This window comes from Penaeus chinensis, chromosome 12 (assembly GCF_019202785.1).
Source record: "Penaeus chinensis breed Huanghai No. 1 chromosome 12, ASM1920278v2, whole genome shotgun sequence".
Classification (NCBI taxonomy): Eukaryota; Metazoa; Arthropoda; class Malacostraca; order Decapoda; family Penaeidae; genus Penaeus; species Penaeus chinensis.
This window is the reverse complement of record NC_061830.1, coordinates 6177861-6191635: the sequence shown is the minus strand read 5'-3', so window position 1 is coordinate 6191635 and position 13775 is coordinate 6177861. Positions and strand designations below refer to the sequence as shown.

General features: G+C 49.7%; 1 protein-coding gene across 1 annotated transcript in view; it reads left to right on the top strand.

Moving 5' to 3' along the window:
- The window catches only part of LOC125030916 (dual specificity protein phosphatase 7-like), a 55617-nt gene extending 41842 nt beyond the window's left edge, over window positions 1–13775 (top strand). The window contains exon 4 of the mRNA XM_047621279.1: window positions 8491–13775. Coding sequence (XP_047477235.1) covers window positions 8491–8810 — 320 coding nt within the window. The 3' untranslated portion in view covers window positions 8811–13775. The remainder of the gene's footprint in view (window positions 1–8490) is intronic.

Sequence of the window (13775 nt, the reverse complement as noted above, 5' to 3'; positions counted from 1 at the left end):
TTGCATAGCAGGTAGATTAACCACAGCATCCCCCCCCTCGTCTTCTCTCCTCTCCCCTCCCCTCCCCTCCCCTCCTCTCCCCCCCTCCCCTCGTCTCCTCTCCTCCCGACAATGATTGGAATTCGTTCGCTGGGGGAGAGGGGGGGAGGGGGTACTAGCGACGTACTACTGCATTGAAAAAGGAAACTATGAGAGAGAGAGAGAGAGAGAGAGAGAGAGAGAGAGAGAGAGAGAGAGAGAGACGCTTTTATTATCAATTCCCGATTATCTTTGTGCTTTCCCGTTTCCGATCGTCTCCTCGACGTTTTCTCTTTCTCTCTTTCTCTCTTCCTCTTTCCCACGCCCTCTTCCCCCCCCCCCACCCCCCACCCTAACCTCTCTCTCTCTCTCTCTCTTACTTTCTCTCTCTCTCTCTCTCTCTCTCTCTCTCTCTCTCTCTCTCTCTCTCTCTCTCTCTCTCTCTCTCTCTCTCTCTCTCTCTCTCTCTTTCTCCGTTGCTTCTTCCTCTTTTCTCCACTTCCTCCCTCTTCCCCTTCGATCTCCAAACGGCGGTTCTCTCTTCGGCCGGAGGTGTTGCGTTATTGTTGTATGCGATTTTTATTTGTTCTTTGCTCTCCTGTTTTTGCCCTTCGGACGACCGGCCAGAAAAGCGAGTCGGTTTGCGGGCGAAAGAGGGAGAAATTGAGGGAGAGAAAAAGGGAGAAGAGAGCCCATATGTCTCTCCTATGTGTCTGTCTACACGTGTCTGTCTGTGAGTGTCTGTGTCTGTCTGTCCGAAGCGGAGCGAAAGGCGGGTGAGCGAAGCTTGTGAGAAAATCCGTTGCGGGAAATGTGGAGGAGGGGCGGAAGTGTTGCCAACCGGGCGGGCAGCCGATTTCCTTCTGTCATCATCTTGTTGGGGGGTGAAGGGGGAAAGGAGGGGGGGAGGGGGAGGGGTAGAGGGGAGATTGTTGTGTGTTGATTCGAGGGGGCAATGGAAGTACCGATTTTAATGTTTAGGATTGTTATTTTTATTTTAAGGTTTTTTTTTCGTGTGTGGGGGAGTGGGGGGTGAATAGTTCCGTGTCTTGTTTTGTTTTTGCTTTTTTTTTTTTTGGGGGGGGGGGGGGGTTGGTTGTAAGGTTGGTCCAGAGTGGTAGTTACTGTCCCCGCGGAGGTTGCGAGCGACGTCGATTGAAAGTGGTTTTCTCGCATTCTCTCTCTCGAGTAGCACGATGCAAGGTGGTGTTGGTGCGCCTCTCGCTCTCTCTCTCTCTCTCTCTCTCTCTCTCTCTCTCTCTCTCTCTCTCTCTCTCTCTCTCTCTCTCTCTCTCTCTCTCTCTCTCTCTCTCTCTCTCTTTCTGTCTTCCTTTCCCCTCTCCCCTCTCCCCTCTTCCGTCCCTTCCCCTCTATATATCCCATATTTGCCCGTATCTCCCTTATCTCTCTGCCTATCCCCCCTCCCCCCTCCCCCCTCTGCCACTATGCCCAGCCCGCCTCGCAAGCAGGACCGGAGTGTCATGCGCGCGAAATGAATCCCCGCGAACGCACGATAATGTTCGCGGTCGAATCTCCGTCGCCGATGACGCGGAATCGACCATTTCGACATCGCGAAAGGAGGCGCGTTTAGCAAATACGGCAGCGGCGGGTCGCGATGGTCGGCGCTCCCGTGCTTCGTCTGGGGGAGTTTCGGCTTAAGGGTCGGGCGGGGGAGGCGGACCACGTGACGGCTACTTCCGTTCATGGCTTCTCTCGCTCTCTTCCTTTTCCCTTCTCTCGCTCCTTCTCTTCTTTCTTTTTTTTACTCATTCCATGTACATGCAGTCTGCCTCTCTCTCTCTCTCTCTCTCTCTCTCTATCTATCTATCTATCTATCTATCTATCTATCTCTCTGATATAAAAACCCACACTGTAAAACTAGATTTAATTGAAAATGAAACTACAGTTTCGGAATCCACCTGGATTCCATCTTCAGGTCTATCTCTCTCTATCTCTATCTCTATCTCTCTCTCGTCCACATTGCCCCTCGATGCCGCCTCTCTTATCTGTCTCGCATCCCGTCTCCTTACCTAGAAAAGAGCCGTCTCCGGGTTCCTCTCCCTGCCTCGTCCCTTCCTCTAAATTCGCTGTTGGGGTTTTGCGTCCTGCGCTTAATTATTGTTATTATTTGTTTATTTCTTGGAAGTGCCTTCTTTTTTATTGTTTTTTTTTTCTGGGTAAGAGCAAGTAAATGGCTAGTTTGATGGGGGGGGGGGGGGGGGGTTGGCACTAACGAGGCCGCCGGGGTCCTCTGGGGATCGGCGCTTCACACTGACACTTTTACAAGAAGCTGCCTCTTCTTGGCACGACCGGTCCGTAGTAAGTCTCTCTCTCTCTCTCTCTCTCTCTCTCTCTCTCTCTCTCTCTCTCTCTCTCTCTCTCTCTCTCTCGCTCTCGCTCTCGCTCTCGCTCTCTCTCTCTCCCTCTCTCTCTCTCTCTCTCCTCTCCCTCTCCCTCTCCCTCTCCCTCTCCCTCTCCCTCTCCCTCTCCCTCTCCTCTCCTCTCCCTCTCTCTCTCTCTCTCTCTCTCTCTCTCTCTCTCTCTCTCTCTATCTCTCACGTTATCCAATTTTCATGGCGTAAACTAGAAAGAGCTCCGGGTGACTAACAAGCAAAGCAAACAATATCATTGAAACAAGTGTAATCCAGTGAACGTTTTTGCTTGGCTTGTGGCACTTGGGAGTAACCTGCGTTGCGTGACGCTCCCTACCCTCCCTCCCTCCCTCCCCCCCTCCTCTCTTCCTTCCTCCCCCCCCCCATCCTTCCTCCTGTCTTCATCCTCTCCCCCACACCCACCTCCTCTCTTCCCCCCCCCCCCCTTCCCCCCTTCCCCCCCTCCCTCCACCTTCCCCGAGCGCAGTGACGTCATCAGTGCCAACGAGGCTGCTTCCCGTTTTCTTTCAAAGGGGGCATTTATCTATTCTGAGGATGAATACCCTGGGTCTGCCCTCTCATACCGGAGGTGCCCCCCCCCCTTCCCCCCTTTTAGAGTTTGTCAGTCCTTTTTGGTCTCTAGCATCAAGTTCCTGTACGTAAAAGGAGGGAGATGAGAGAGATGAGGGAGGGAGGGAGGGAGGGAGGGAGGAAGGAGAGAGGGAGGGAGGGAGGGAGGAAGGAGAGAGGGAGGGAGGGAGGGAGGAAGGAGAGAGGGAGGGAGGGAGGGAGGGGGCATGGGAGATGTGGGATACGTGATAAAGGCACGTGAGAAGAAACCTCAGACAGGATTTAGAGGTTTGTAAAGGGAGAGGTGAGGCAGAGTTGGGTGAGGGGGGGGGTGAGGATAAGGGGAGGGGGGGGGGGATATCGTAGAACGAGGATCTGGAGCAGCTTTCTGTGGCTGCGTAATCTAATCCCCAGTTCCTCCCACTTCCGTTGGCAACCGCGGCGGAGTCCCACATACACACAGACACAGACACGTATACACACACATACGCACACATTTATACACACATTTATACACACGCACTATCACACTCGGAATCCAAAAACGTACACGTACACGCACGCACGTACACACACACACACACACACACACACACACACACACACACACACACACACACACACACACACACACACACACACACACACACATACACGCCAGCAAACACACACACACATACACACACACACACACACACACACACACACACACACACACACACACACACACACACACACACACACACACACACACACATACACGCCAGCAAACACACACACACATACACACACACACACACACACACACACACACACACACACACACACACACACACACACACACACACACACACACACACACACACACGCCAGCAAACACACGCCAGCAAACACACACACACACACACACGCCAGCAAACACACACACGCGCATTCACTCAATCCCTCACTAATTTCATGGTACTTACGACCACTTGAGGTGCACAGATGGCTGGACTCGCGCACGTGTGTCAGTAGCAAGCATGTTCAGTGTAGGCTCAGTGTTGCGATTCAGAGAGGAAGTTCTTCGGTATGGGATGGGCGTGCGGGGGGGGGGGGAAGGGGGCGTGACCAGGGCTTCGATGGACCACGCCTACGCACGGGAATGGTGCCAGCAGGGACGAGTACTTCGGCGGCGGTGGGGGAAGGGGCAGGGGCAGGGGCAGGGGAGGAGTACTTCGGCGGCGATGGGGGCAGGAGCAGGGGCATGGGGCAGGGGAGGAGTGCCTCGGAAGGGTTGTTCTGTGTAGTAAGTGATTTTTAAAAGGGTGTCTTGATCCCGAAGATGGCGCCCGCTTTTCGAGAAAACACGTCGGGGCTGGATATTTATTTATTTTTTTTTTTTTCTCGGAATGGCGATTATGAAGATGAGATTTATGGTGATAGTGATTAATATTTAATGCCGACTTGGACACGCGTGATATGCAAAAGAGAGGGCGGGTGTGGAGGACGAGGCGTCGGTGGGCGTGAAGGTGTGCAGGGGGTGGGATGGAAGGGGAGGGTGGGGGGAGGGGGGGGAGAGGAGGTGGAGGCCCCCCCTGGCGAGGCGGTGCACATCAAAGGGGTCTCGTCGGCATGTATTTATAACAGTGGTGGTGCCGAAGCCGCAGCAGCAGCTCTGGCCCCATCTTGTTGGAGTTGTAAGATCCCCCTGCTCCCCCCCCCCACCCCCACCCCCTTTTCCTTCTCCCCCATCTTCCCCCCAACCCCTTCCCCCCCCATCCCCTTTCCCCCCAACCCAAACCCCTTTCCCTTCCCCCCCCCCCACACTTCCTTGCCCATCTCTCTCTCCCCTTTCCCTCCTCCCAACTTTCTTGCCCCTCTCCTCATCCCCCCTCCCCCCCCCCCCACCTGCTCTTTGCCTCGTGTCAGGTGAAATTACGGAGTTCCTCGTGTCATGCTCGAGGGACTGGCCACGCTGGTGTCATGCACGGAAAAGGCGAGGTCAAAAAAAGTGAGAAAGAGGAAGAAGAGAAGAAGACAGTGACGAAGAAGAAGAAGAAGGAGAAGAAGAAGACGAAAGAGAAGCAGGAAGAACGAGAAGGGGGTCAGGGGGGGGGGAGGCGCGGACCACCTTGGTTGTTGTGGACATAAAATAGAAAAGACGAGGGGGGGGGGGTGGACGGAAGGAGTGGGAAGGGGTAGGGAGGGGAGATGGAAAGGGAAAAGGAGAAGCGAAAAAGGAATGAGTGAAGAGGGGAAGAGATGCCACGAGAAGGGAAAATACGAGGAAGAAAAAGAAAAAAAAAGAAAGTGAGCAAACAAATGAGGAGAAAAAAAACAACAAAAAGAGGAAGGAGATAGAGAGGGGGAAAAGAGGCGAAGGGGAAGAAGGGGAAGGGGAAGAAGGGGAAGTTGGTGGTAGACTTATTTCCATCGCGACTGACGCAGGTGAGCGGTGACGAGTGGACGCGAGTGAAAGTGAGAGGAAATACTCACGAAATGTTTACACGATGGCTTATTTATTTATTTGATTTCTTTATTTTTCTGTCTCCTCTTCTCAACGCGCATATTTATTCGTGCCTTTCAACTTTCTTCGCCTTTCTCGGGCCGTGACAGCATGGACTGTGTTTGTTATGGTACAATCTTGTCAGTGTAGCTCCACTGTTTACACATTCATGATTGAAGATGATCGGGGGTGGAAGGGGGGGGTGGAGGAGGGGTGAGAGGTGGGGGGGAAAGGGGGGGGTTAGAGGTTTATACAAAGGCCATTTCCGAAGAAGCGAGCTTTTAATTTCCCAAAATATCTCTTGGCAATTTGTAGTCTATCGTGGTTGCCGATCGTTAAACATGTCCATCACCCTCTCTACCGAGTTTCCTGTCTCCTTCTTTTCTCTTCCTTCCTCTCTTCCTTATATGCGCGCGCGTGTGTGTTCGTGTGTTCGTGTTCGCGTGCGTGCGTTTGTGTTTTGACTCATGTGTATTTCTGGCCGAGACCATGTGCGCGTTTCTGTGAGTCACGTATGTACACACGGTCGTACGTTCACGGTTCCCTTTGATCCTGTCACTCGCTGCCAGGGGGGAGGGGGGAGGGGGATGGGTGCTAAGGTAGAGGTAGGGAGGGGGAGGGGAGGGGGAGGGGGTGTAGGTAATAGTGTCTGGAGGTAAGGGATCCAAATGGCTTGTAGGGAGGGGGAGGGGAGGGAAGGGGGAAGGAAGGGGAGGAGAGGAGGAGGTCGAGTTGACTTCTTAGCTAAGAAAGACGAAGAAGGAAAAATAAAGAAGAAAGGGAGATTGCGTTCAAAGAAAGAGGAAAGGGGAAAATTGATTCGGCTCGCGGGCGTGCGTTGCATCTTGCCATTGAGATAAGGGGGATGGATTAGCAAGGGAATGCATACAACAACAGAATTGTCTAAAATGGCGCACGGATCGCCGTTCTTAATACCATTTATATCCCCCCAAAAAATCCCAAAACAAGATCCTAGCCAATCGGGGACGAAAGTAAACAAACAAGGAGGGGCGAGTAGGCCATTCAGCAGGAGCAGAGCGCGCAGCAGCAGCCCTCAGCAGCAGCAGCAGCAGTAGTAGTAATAGTCCCCTGCTCGCGGACGTTGGCCATGACCCAAGGTTCTGCGAGGGGGAGGGGGGGGAGAGGAGGAGGGGAGGGGGGGGGGGCCGGCGCGCGAGGATTTCAATAGACGAGGTGCCAATTAGGGAGTTTAGCGACCTGTCGGGAGATATTACTCGGGGGTTTTCAGTCTTGTTTGTGTGTTGTGGGGGGGGGGGGTGGAGGGGGGGATGCGAGTTTTCTTCTTTCTTTTCCTCTTCTCTTCTCTCGGTGTCTCTCTTTGCTATTGGACTGACTATCTCTCGCTCTCTCTCTCTCTCTCTCTCTCTCTCTCTCTCTCTCTCTCTCTCTCTCTCTCTCTCGATGGGTTAATTCACAGCATCACACGGCTTTTATTTCGTCTTTTTGGTTGCAACCACGTGGACGATTTATTGTTTGTTTGTTTTTTTTTACTTGTTCCTTTAAGGTTGGAGAGTATTGTCCGCGTTTTCTATTGGCTAATTTTCTGAAGATCAATGGCTCACGCTGGAGGACTTTTGCAAAAGTGCCGAGGTTGCACGGCTGGGAAAATGCAATCCCGACTGTATTGATGATACGTGCTGTAACATAGAGAAGAAAAAAAGTGTATATTACCCGGGCTTCCTCCTCCTCCCTCCCCCTCCCCTCCCCTCCCCCAAGTTAACAAGCATCATTATGTGGTCAAAGCGTGCTTGCCTTCCCCCTGGTGACGTGCTTGCGAAGCGATCTGTCAGTCGCTAAGTAACGCCAAGTAATGCATGAGAGTGATTGCCAAAATTCTTGCTTTCGATGATTCTGCAAAGGACTTTACCCCAGCGAGCGCCCGCAGGTGTGCACGTGGGTTCGGGAGCTCAGAGCGGCCGCAAAAACGAGAGAGAGGGGGATGGTGATAGATGGGTGAATCTATGGGCAGGTAGAGGAAGAGGGGAGAGAGTGAGAGGGAGGGAGGGAGGGAAGACGACAGTGAGAGATATACAGAGAGAGAGAGAGGGGGGGGGAGTAAGAGAAAGAGTGGGAAAAAAAACGAAAAGAGAGCGCGAGAGCGTAATGCCGACGCCCGACCTGTGCCCCGGCACCGTATCCATTGCAGCAGAGGAACTCCCCGGCGGAGGGGAGTTCCTTAGCGTCCCACGGCCGGGTCGTGGCGGCTACCCGAGACCCGGTGTATGGTAATCCGGCCCATGATCCCGCGGGAGGCTCACCTTACTCAACCTCACTCGCGAGAACCGGACGTGACGTCACCCGGGTATATTTTTCAACCGAGCTGTGGTGCGATCTGTGTTTGTTGTCTCACGGAGCGGCCCCGGGCTCGGCGGACGGAGTTTGTTTGGAGTGCGGACTCGTGGGAGGATGCTGGCGGACGAGGGGAGTGGGGACGAGGGCAAGCAAGCAAGCAGGCAGGCAAGCATGAGGGGCGGTTGATGGGTAAGGGGAATCAGGTAAACAGCCAGGCATGGGCGGTCTCGAGGTCCTTGGCCGGCCGGCCGCCTAGAGTAGTGAGGGCGAACAGTAGCGGCATATCAGTGACGGGCGGCGAGTGTTGCGGTGGCGGTGCGGCCGCAGCTCGCCGTGCCCCGTAACGTGACCACCCCGGCCAGGGTAACAGTACCCGCCTCCCCTCCCCCCTGCCCCTTCCTCCCCCTCCTCTCCTCCTCCCCTTGTCCGCTCCCTTTGGGCCCTTCCCCCTTCCCCGTTGTCCTCCTTTCCCTTTCCCCTTCCTCCTCCCCCCTGCCCCCTTATCCCTTCTCCCCCCTCCTACCTTCTTACCTTCCTTACTCTCCCGCCTCTTGTGACTTCTTTTGATGAAACCCTTGTAACATGGATTAACATGTTTTGTGTGTTTGATATAGAGGTGGAAGCGCTTTATCTTATCATATTTAAGCTCCTGTTTATCAGTGTATTTTCAATGTATTGCCTTTCCTTGAGTTGGAACCTGGTTGTAACGTGTCTTCTTTCGTGTTGCAGATGAGGCGCGGGAGGCGGGCGTGGGCGTGCTGGTCCACTGTCTCGCGGGAATCTCTCGCTCCGTCACCATCACTGTCGCCTACCTCATGTACAAGGAGAAGCTCAACCTCGAGGAAGCCTACGAGTACGTCCGCGTCAAGAAGGCCAACATAGCCCCCAACTTCAACTTCATGGGCCAGCTGCAGGACTTCCAGCAGCAGCTCAACCTGTCGCCTCACAAGTGCCAGTGTGTGGCCGAGTGCCGCTGCCGCCACCTCCACTTCCTCACGCCGGCCCGCACGTCCCCAGACTCGGGCATCGAGTTCGACCGCTTCTCATGAGGGCTGACCCCCGCTGCCTCCATGCCCGCGGGCGGCACCCCTAGGCTCTGCCTGGAGTCCCCTGCGCCGCCCGCCCTTCCGCCCGCGGGTGTGGAGGCAGTGTCCGGCCCTGGCGGGGCCCGGGCCGACGACCACACTGAGGAGGACGAGGGGAAAGGAGGAGACGAAGGGGAAGAAGACGAGGGGGAGGGAGGAGCGGAAGGAGGGAACGACGAGGAGGAGAGGGGCTCCGACCTCCCCACCTGAGCAGCCTCGGCGGCGACGGCCCCACCCAAGTGCCAAAGGTGACCCTCCCTCTCGCCTCCTACACGGCCCCCCTTGGGAGTGTCCTACCCCCCACCCGGGTGAGCCCCAGGGGAGGAGCCCCGGGTCACCACACACGGCAGGGGGGAGGGGCCAGGAGGAGCCTGCGGCCCCCCTTGCCATAATCCAAACTTCCAGGTACAAATTTCTCGACGAGTGATCTCGCTTCTTTCGGGGAACCGCGTCGGCCGGCGACGGGGCGCGGGGGCGGCGCCACCTCCTCCGCCCTCCGAGCCGGCGCTACGTTCATTCAGAGGAAAATATCTTTTATTTTTAAGGAAGATATGTGAACAGTTATGAAGTGTGGTGTTCAGGCTGCCACGAGCCTCTAACCAGTGTGTTCATCAGTTGAACTTCAGCGAGTGCGAAAATGTGTGTGAAGGTTTGAGACGTTGTTTCTTCTGTACAGTTGTCTGGATGCAACACTATGAGGTGATAAACAATCATAAATATTTCAAAAAATACAAAAAAGTCTTAAAAGAAACCCAAAAACGTGATACAGATTGTTTTTTCCCAGTATTTTGGTACCACAACATTGAGAAAGACGGTACGCTTACCTTTCCAAAAACAAAAACAAAACAAAAAAACTTACGAGACGGCGACGGTGGGGTTTTGCATAGAGAAAAAAAAACCCAAAATGAAAAACCAAACCAATCCCTTACAATATATATATATAGATGTATTCCCTTTGATGTGGAGCGAGAGAGAGAGAGAGAGAACAAGAAAACCAAACCAAACATAAAAATAGAGGAGACATTTCTCGAAATACGATAAATATTCTTACTGTTTTGGACTTCCATATTCATTTCCGAAAGAAAAAAAAAATGGCAAAAAAGTGTTTTAAAAAGTCCGTAGTGCACCTGTGTTTTCCCGCCATCAAAGGGTTAATCGTGACCTCGCCGCGCCTCTCGGACTCGCACCTCCTCAGGGATCAGGTCAGGCTGGGTCACACGGAAGGATGAACGGAAGGTCATTCATTCAGGGTCATTTGGAAAGTAAAGAAAGAGGAATAGGAAGGAAAATTCTTAAAGGCAGAAGGGGAGGAAGGAGAAGAGAGATGGATAAGAACAAGGGAAATTCAGTGAATGAATTCCCCTTGGATGCGAGAGAGAAGATCCTAAGGTGTATATGGTAATTTTCTTTGCCTTGTCATGCTCGACAGGTAGTGATGTGGTTTGACCATGTGTGAGCAGGGTAGAAATGATTTTGGAATTTCTTGTGTGGGGTTCAAAACCCTTCATTGTCATTTGGCGTTTAGAAAAGGTAATTATTTTGGATATCCTCTCCCATGACCCACCTGGCAAGACCCTGAGGCGATGCAACCCCCTTGTAAATTGCTTTAAAGCAGAAGATATCGGAAAAAAAAAACTAACACGAGTATTTACACATATATATGTATTTGTGAAACGGTCTACGTACAAAATTAACAAAAAAAAAATCATATGTATCACATTGATTTCCTTTTTTGAAGATAAAAAAAATAATAATAATAATAAATACAATGAAAGTAATATATTTTTAATGTTATAACTCGAACGGCCAATGTGCTTTTTTATTTCTTATACGTGTACAGTTTAACTAGACTACCATTATTCATATCACCGCTCAAATATGTGGATCACTTTGTACGGGCGGGCTCGGTGGAGGGGAGGGGGCAGCGCTCCCTCTGACTGCCAAATCCACACTCTTGATACCCCCTTCCTCCGCTGGGGCCCTCCTTCCCCCCTCTCCCCCTTCATATCCCCCCCCCCCCTTAAGAATCCTCCGACATCAACCCTAAGTAATCTTCGCACAATTCATTGTCTGGACGTGTGTATACGCAATTGTGAATGTACGTACATGGCACTCCTATGTACGTACGTCCCACATTTGCATGTACATACAAGGAGTCGATTTGGTGATCTCTTTCAAATAAGAATGTGGCAACTGACGACCGCGAAGTGCCTTTATGGAGTCGAACTTTCTTATACACTATGGAAGCTGAAGTCTTTATATATTGTCGTAGACTGTCATTCGTGCTCATCCCCATAGAGATAGGATATTGTATTTTTTCACTCGAATCACCTAAACTTTAAAAAAAATACTACATTTAACGGAGTCTGCCGCGAGCCGTACTATCTCCCCTCTGACTTTTCTTGTTTCTCTTTGTAAAAGCCCAGAGTACTTAATTGTTTTACTTGTGTATAAATAAAGAGAAGATATTAGATGTAGCTTTTGTGAAGAAAATAACTTTTTTGATGAGATGTATGTTCCCCTCCACCCTTGCCCCCCCCCCCCCCCCCCCAGATAACATGTACTGCATGCCGAGAAGATTCTCCCCCCAGCCCCCCTTTTCCTTAAAACTTGAGCTCGCGGTAAACATGTCTCCCTCCTCCCGAAACCAGACATTATAAGCATAACACGTACACACGCGTACACACCATGACATTAACACACACACGAGAGAAATTTTTGTGTACACGGTCCGTGCGACATACTGATCACTCACGCTTAACCATTGCCTGGCGATGTGTACACATTTTGATCACACACTCGTCGCCTACCAGTCAGTATTGCCAAGTAGCGGTGCGTCAAAGGCAGTGTTACGCTTCTAGGAACTCCGCTGGCCTAAAAAAAAAATAAGTTTGATCCTTATTTTGGTCTCCACAATGTAAAGTTCACGTAGGCCCATACCAGGCGGAGGTATAAAATGTCTTTTGTTCTTGTGTTGTCCAGCAGCGATCTCAGACACGGTGTTCTCATATCTACTACACAACATATACAAGATACGAGGCCTATATATACTGTAGGGGCTTTGTCGGTATTTTTTTCAAACAGTGTTGGATCCGAATGTAAGACTAGTTAAGACTGCGGTCGTCTGTTTGATCGCGAAACTTTATTCGCTACTTTTTTTTTCAAATTTTATTACTGTTTGGTGTCTTGTAATTGCCATATGCGCTTTGCGTTCTCGAGTTGTAGTAGACAATAACAACAACCCGATTTTGAATGACGCTCCCCACGCCCTCCACACTCATTCATACTCCCATCATGACGTACACGCGTATTTTTTACACACACACACACACACACACACACACACACACACACACACACACACACACACACACACACACACAGTTAAAAAAAAAAAAGACTTTTTGACCTGCTGGACCCCAGGATCGTACTCTCCATCCATTTTCTGTACTCATCCATCCATGTGTATTCCTCAACATTGGACACCACCAGCTTCCATGCTCTACCCACATGTAGCAATACACTGACCCATGTGAAAGTTGATGCGCTTGATGGAAAGGCAGGATAGAACACGAGGTCTCCACTTTCAAAAGAAAAGACGCTGTAGGTTGTCTTCTGTTTGTATTTATTATGTTTTTTTTAATAGGTTTTCTATTCGGTTTTGATTTTTGTTCTGAGTGAACCCCTTTTTTTCGGGTGAAGAAAGTGAATGCTGTATGGTATGTCACCTTTAGGTTGTTTCACTTGTTTAAAACTAAACTGCCTATATAAACTACACTGTACGGCTTTCTTTGTATGTACATACCTTACAATATATATATATATATATATATATATACATATATTATGTATTTAATATATATATTAAATATATATTATATATATATTTAATATATATTATATATATTTGATATATATGTATATATTGTATATATTATATATATGTAATATATATTATATATATATATGAGGAGTCTCCAGCACAAATGAGAAGGCCTAGCGTCCTATTCTGCCTTTGTGTCCCTTAGACGGATAGCCATCTTGAACCCGGATCAGAACTGGCGACTGAACCTGGTTTTTGATGATTATTCGGTTAATTGATCATTTCCGAGAGAGAGAGAGAGAGAGAGAAGAGATGAGTTAAAAGTCTTCTATTTTGCATTGAGATATAGATGAAAAAGAATAGTTTTTTGTAATAGTATTTACTGTTACTGTTATTACTCTATTTAACTAGGAATATCGTTATGATAACTATCCATATAGTTATTTTTTATTATTATAATTATTATGATTATTGTAATTAGTACTGTTTATATTATTAATTTTTCCCCTGAGTCCTCCTTTTTAAGTTTTTTAATGTAATGCAATAAATAAGACACGTTTTAAAGTTATGTTATCCTTTGCCCTTTGTTTGTTTGTTTGATGACGTCACTCGGTGACGTTTTTCCCTTCCATGTCTCTTTCGTTTTCCGTTTTTGTAAACATGAAATTGTATAGTTATTTTCTTCCAAGTCACTGTATTCTTTGTTTCTTGGTATTTATCTCCTATTCCCCACATTCGTTATTTTGCCTCCACTTTGTACAACCATATCCTATCCTCTATTTTTTTAAATCATATTTATCCTTGTTATTGTACATTGATCGATCACCCTGCCCCCCCACCCCACCCCTACCCCCTACTCTTTTCCATTGTCCCCCCTCCTCCTCCCATTCCTTGCTTTCGTTTTCTTTACTTTGTCGTTCTTCCTTCCCGTTTTCTTTACTTTGTCGTTCCTCCTTCCCGTTTTCTTTACTTTGTCCTTCCTCCTTCCCGTTTTCTTTACTTTGACTGGTAGTTGTTAAGACCCGTTTTATTACCTTCATGTAGACAACCTGCCGTTCATATAGAAGGATGTTACTATATTTTGGATAATAAATATTATAAATGAA